Source organism: Vicia villosa, linkage group LG4 (genome assembly GCF_029867415.1).
Source record: "Vicia villosa cultivar HV-30 ecotype Madison, WI linkage group LG4, Vvil1.0, whole genome shotgun sequence".
Taxonomy (NCBI): Eukaryota; Viridiplantae; Streptophyta; class Magnoliopsida; order Fabales; family Fabaceae; genus Vicia; species Vicia villosa.
Window position 1 is genome coordinate 126,711,893 of NC_081183.1, and position 6,595 is coordinate 126,718,487.

General features: G+C 34.2%; 1 protein-coding gene across 1 annotated transcript; it reads right to left on the bottom strand.

The window, feature by feature from the left end:
- Positions 1 to 267: 267 nt before the first annotated feature.
- LOC131597829 (pentatricopeptide repeat-containing protein GUN1, chloroplastic-like) lies at positions 268 to 3,043 on the bottom strand. The gene is made up of 3 exons (XM_058870494.1): positions 1,089 to 3,043; positions 599 to 1,000; positions 268 to 526 (listed from the first exon to the last, which is right to left on the bottom strand). Exons 1-3 carry the CDS (start codon positions 3,041 to 3,043, stop codon positions 268 to 270), a joined length of 2,616 nt encoding a protein of 871 aa, XP_058726477.1.
- Between the last annotated feature and the right edge of the window lie 3,552 nt (positions 3,044 to 6,595).

A 6,595-nucleotide genomic window follows, 5' to 3' on the forward strand; every position in this document is an offset into this window, starting at 1 on the left:
GAATCAACCCCAGATTACAAAACAAATCCCAAGTACACTGAAAAACCAGCCACAATGGCCATCCCATAACAATTCCTTACTAACTCAATAACAGGATAATCCCCGAAATATGATTAGCGCCTTTATTTATTAATTTATTATGACAGAATCTTAAACTAATAAACAACCGCCAGTTGCACCATGATTTTTTGCCAAAGACCTTTCATTTGTGGTAAAGGTTTTCAGCCGAATCATATTGGACACTGGTGCAACATAGCTTCTATCAATCTAATTGCCAGGAGCTGGATAACCATGTGGTCGACCAGCAGGTTGAGAATTATTAAGGACATCGGACAAAACGAGCATATTGATAACGCCGGGTTGTCTCAGCCAAGTAGCCACGAGATCTCCAGAAGATGTAAGTCTTCCCATGTTACGCTCAGCAAATCTAAAAGGTGATCCCATTCCGTTAAGAAGTGCGTCAATAGCTCTTTTCAAAATTCCATCACCCATCACTTTGCTGTGTTTTCCCCAACCAGTTAATATGCTGCAAAATATATTAAAATTATGATTTACACGCTAATCATATTAAAACAATTTCGGCAAAAAAGATACATACTTCACAGTCTTTGGCAGTTCAAAGCCTTGAAATAAAGTCCTATGCATATTGAGCAACCAATCATGAACCATAGCACAACCAGCACCACAAGACATCAGATGCAGATCCAAGCAAGATATTGACCATTCGCCTTTCCACACATTTCGGTTTTTCCCTTCGATTACAACCATTTGAGCTCCGCGTCTCTGACCAAAGTGCCACAACATATCTGTGAGGGCATTATAAAACGCGGACGCGGTTGACGAATCCATACGCGTGAGTTCATTGAATAGAGTCTGAGCACTAAACCATACTTGTTCCCTATAACCCATCAATAGTCCATGGGTTACACCGTACACCTGGCTATCAAACTGGCGCAGCGTGTCTAACAGATTTGCAGCATCATTATAAGAATTGCAGCGACTGCATCAAAATCGATCAAGTTATATAGTTTGAGATTGGTTATATATAATTCAAGATAACAGAAAGAACAAATCTCAAAGTGTTTTACCTGCATGCATTCAAAATGGCTGAAAATGTGACAACATTTGGTTTAATGTGCAGCTCATGCATCATTTGGAAGAGCCAAAATATGCAGTGTAGGTCTTGTCGTCCCCTTCTAAGCTTCTTTATATTACCAGCTTTTTCAGAAGCAAGTTGCTCGAACATCTTCAAGATCCGATCCTCCCCCGGCTTAGTCTGAAAAGCACCATCAATAAGCATAGCAGATGATTGTTCATTTGGATACTCAATAGCTTGAGAAGATCCATGAACTCCATATTCAGAAGTTGGTAACTGTTGACATGCATCAATTATAATGTTGAAAGTGACCACGTTCGGTTTGACTCCTTTCTCAATCATTGCAATAAGCAACATAATGGAAGACTCCACCAAACCGTTTTTGCATAGCGCGTCTACGATTGCAGTATAAAAGACAACATCAGCCTCCAATCTTGTCATCTTGAACTCTATATAAACATTCATCGCTTCCTGAAACATTTCAGCTTTCGTATACACGTCGATCAGTGTAGAGTATGATAATGTATTTGGATATATATTCCGAGACTTCATCTCTTCAAATAGTCTGTTAACTTCAGCATACTTGCCATGTCGTCCGTACCCGGCCAACAAAGCATTGTATGTAACAATATCCGTTTTAATTCCACATCCATCCATCTCTCTGCATATATTGACAGCTTCATCAAACCTGTCGAGCTTCGTGTAGATTCCGACCACTGTGTTATAGGACACTCTATCAATATAAATAGATCGAAGCTTCATTTCTTCGTACAGATGAAGGGCATCTTCCAAGAGGTTAGCCTTCGCATAGCCATCCATTAGTGTGCTATACGTCACAACAGTTGGCCAAACGCACTTGCAAGACATCTCTTCGAATACCCTTCTAGCCAAATCAATTTGGCCGCCTTTACACAGCGTGTCCAAATACGTGTTATAAGTAAACACATCGCGAACAATACCCCTACCATCCATTTCTCTCAATAACTTTTGAGCCATTTCCCACATGCCCTTCGAGGCACAAACAGAAATAAGTGAATTATAAGTAAGACGATCCGGCCTTATGCCAGTAGCTAGCATTTCATCATAATATTTAACAACCACATCAAAACTCACCTCCCCTTTCGCCCCTGCATCTATTATCGAATTGTACGTAACCAAATTAGGCACTATGCCCAAGCCACGCATAGACATGAACAATTCTACAGCATCACGGAAGCGCCCGTTTCGGCCATACGCCCTAATCATAGCCGAAAACGTATACACGGTAATTCCATAACCTTCAATCCTAGATTTTCCAAACACTTCTATAGCACGAACAATCCTCCCTAACCTACCTAGAGTACTAATCATAGCATTAGTTAACTTACCTTTCGCAACCCTCCCATTTGGCTTACACATAATAAATTCATAACACTTCTCAGCTAACAATAAGTGACCAGTAATACCAAAATCTTTAAGCATATAAATATAATCCTCAACTTCCCATAGCCTATGTTCGTTCGAAATCAAAACATTATCAATATTAGCAGCAATGTTACCAGCATTGTAGAGACAAGTAAGAACCTCGTTGGCAGCTTCGCTGTGAGGCAGTGTATTAACTGCTGCCCTTGGCATTCCAGACTGTTTCTTGGCAGCAAACTTGGTGGATTTCCTGCCAGAAAACTCCGGAGCTAGCTTTGATCTCCTTCCACCCAATAAAGATCCCGGCGCAAGCGAATATACACCTCTGCCACTACCATTTGAAGCTATATCAGCTCCAGCAGCAGCAGCAGGAGCTAAACATGCAGACCTTGAGTTGGAATAGTTCCAAGAGGAAGAAGACCAATCATTTCTATGGCGTCTACGACTATTTTGGTGAGTGTGATTATGCTTATGATGATGATTTTCAGATGGTCTAGGTGCAGGGACTGGGGAGTAGTTTGGTGGTGGGGTTGGAGTAGAAGCCATTGTAGAGAAAAGAGAGGTTTTGGGTTGAGTTGGTGTGAAATGAGGTGTTGAGAATGAATGAGAATATATAGAGAAAAAAATTTGAGAACATGCATTGAATCTTTCTGCTAGTTTCCTTTCATGGCTTTTATTTGTTTTCTTTGTTTTTCACTTCTGGCTTGTGAAAAAATTGTGAAACTTTCTATTATAGTCCATCAGAATATAATTAGTTTATGTTATTTTAGAGTGATTAAAAACATTATTTAAAATATTTAGGATATACTATATTTTTATAAAGATCAATTATTATAAAAAAAAAAGTCAAATTATGGAAAAAAAATCGGATATACAATTAAATTGATTTTTGCATGGAAACCGTTAGAAAATATTATAAATAATTAGTATGATTCGATCTTATTGACTAAAAATAGTTTGATATACGTTAATACATGGAAAAATTGAATCGGATATATAATTAAATGGATTTTCACTTGGAAACCATTAGAAAATATTATAAAATAATCATTATGATTCGATTTTATTGACTAAAAATAGTTTGATATACGTTAATACATGGAAAAATTGAATCGGATATATAACTAAATTGCTTTTCACATAGAAACCGTTAGAAAATATTATAAAAATAATCATAAGCATTCAATCTTATTGATTAAGAATAGTTTGATATACGTTAATACTTGGAAAAATTGAATCAAATATGTAACTAAATTGATTTTCACATGGAAACCGTTAAAAAATATTATAAAAGGAATTATCATCATTCGATCTTATTGATTAAGAATAGTTTGATATACGTTAATATATGGAAAAATTGAATCGGATATATAATTAAATTGACTTTCACATGGAAACCGTTAGAATATTATAGAAATAATCATTTTCATCCGATCTTATTGATTAAGAATAGTTTGATATACGTTAATACGTGGAAAAATTGAATCGGAGATAAAATTAAATTGATTTTCATATGGAAACCGTTAGAAAATATTACAAAAATAATCATTATCATTTGATCATATTGATTAAGAATAATTTGATATACGTTAATATGTGGAATAAGTTGTACGCGTATATACTTTTTTTTGTTTTTTATTAACAAAATATAGATTTTTAGAATTAATAGTTTGAGGAGATAAGATGATGACATGTGATTCCATGAATTATTTTTAACTCGTGATTATAATATGTGATTTTTAAATAAAAAATTATGCATACTTTATATTTTATATTTATAAAATCAAAATCATTTTCAAAATAATTATATTTATTAACATTTTTACATTGATTGTTTTAAAATATGATCTTTTTATAAAAAAATACATATTGGTGTGAGAAACCCTAGTTACTTTTTATAAGAATAATAATCACTTATGAAAGATTTTGAATTATCAACAAACCCAACCAAAAAATTAAAATACTTACTAATTTTAGAGAAGACACAGAATTTCTCCTTATTATCATGGATGAAACACTAGTTTAAAATATGAAATAAAAATTATATTGTCGACACATAATAGTTGTTGATGTGATAAAATATTTTAATCAAAATTTAATATTTAAATTATTGATCTTCACTTATTCGGTATTTTAGAAAATATATTCTCATCAACCAGGCCAGATATATAATTTCGCCTGAGAGATTAAGAGTCCCATCGAACAAGCTTAAGCAAACTCCCTGGGTGAGGGAGTTGGAGTTTCCTCGGGTGGGATTCAACTTAATGTTTTGCCTGAGACTCAACTTAAATTCTCGCCTAAGACTCAACTTGAAGTCTCGCTCGATGGACTCAACCTAAAGTCTTGCCCGCATGACTCAACTTATGTCTCATTTGAGGGACTGGACTAAAAGTCCCTCCCTACATGACACGACTGAATTCTTTCCCGAGAGGCTTAACTCAAAGTCATATTTGAGGGCTTGATAAAAGTTCCGCCCAAGAGGTCCAATGGTTAACCTGAGAGACTTGAAGTCTTATCAACTGGTCCATATATATAACTACGCCTGAGGGATTAGGAGTTCCGGCAAACATGCTTAAGCAAACTCCCCGCCTGAGGGCTTTAGAGTTTTCTCGAGCGAGATCTAACTTAAAGACTCGTATAAGGGAATCAACCTAAATCCTTGCCTAAGGAACTCAACTTAAAGTATCGCCTGAGGGAATCGACTAAAAAATCTCGTCTGAGGGACTCAACTTAAAATCTCTCCTGAGAGACTCGACTATCAAGTCTCGCATGAAGGACTCAACTATTAAGTATCGCCTGAGGTGCTCGGATATTAAGTATCTCCCAAGAGACTCAACTTAAAGTCTCGCACTACTACGAAAAACGCATTTAACCTCGGTTGAAAAAAGGGTTATATCTCGGTTTCTCATGCGAGTTAATAAAGGACGTCATAAAAAATTGTCATTTTACCCCTCAATTGTTGTTCCATAGAGGGGAAATTATATTGGTCATTGGTTCAATCCCCAATAACAATATATTTGTATTTTCAAAACTATAAAGTGCATGTCACATACCTCTCGGTTCCTATTAATATCTGAGGGAAAAATATGTATTTGTGTCAGTTTGATATAATAACAAAGCGATAAAACCTCTTTTTTCTTTTATAAAATTTGTTTTAGATCCCAATTTGACTGACCTGTATTTTTATTAGACAAACTATATACAAATTTTGTGACAGAATCAGAATATTTTATTTTATAATCGAACATAACAAAATATACACTAAATACTAAATTACATTATTTACAAAACCAAATGTACAGATATCAAAAATGGTACAGCAAGAGAACCTATATAACTATTTGAAAACATAATCATAATGACAATACCAAATACATGTATAACAGAAAACCTATTCATAATTTTTACAACAACAATAAAGAAACTAGTATTGTAAAGGTTGATAACAATATAGAAAGTAACCGACCCAACATGATCGAATTTCATCTATATCTTCTTGTGGTAATGGTCTTGGGCTGCTAAACACCTATAACTTGACCAAAATTTAAATTCATATAACTTAAAAACAACAACATTAAAGATTCAATCTCAACATATACCTTTTACAAACTAACAACAATATTAACTTAACAAATATAGATAAATTACATGTATGTGGATAAAGTTAATACTTTAACCCATTCACTACTAATGCCTTATGAGACAATATCAAACATGTTTCATAACATAGTATCCACACAAATATTCATTGGGTTATTTTCTCGTCTAGAAAGAAATTTCATATACTTATTACTATACACAAAGTACAAATAAAACATTAGCAAAAATAAAAGAATGTCAAAAGCATAAGTAATAATTACTTTTGGAAAATAGAACCAAGGTTCTTTTTACCTATTTTGTTACGATGCACTAAATTGTATCCATCCATAGCTCTACATATCGTTAACAAGAATAAAAACAGTTAAAAATTAAAGGTAAAATTTGAGTATTACAAATAATGCCACTTACATGCTCAAAACGTCATGCATCGATGAATCAAGATCAGAGTGTAACGAGCATAACATAATTACAATATTTTGCTTCGGACATATAATAAGT

Bases quoted from the DNA above. Each gene is read 5' to 3' on its own strand.
- LOC131597829 (XM_058870494.1), bottom strand. From the start codon at position 3,043: ATGGCTTCTACTCCAACCCCACCACCAAACTACTCCCCAGTCCCTGCA. The intron at 1,001-1,088 runs GTAAAACACTTT...ATTTTGATGCAG, and splicing joins GCCATTTTGAATGCATGCAG to TCGCTGCAATTCTTATAATG. The intron at 527-598 runs GTATGTATCTTT...TATATTTTGCAG, and splicing joins GAACTGCCAAAGACTGTGAA to CATATTAACTGGTTGGGGAA.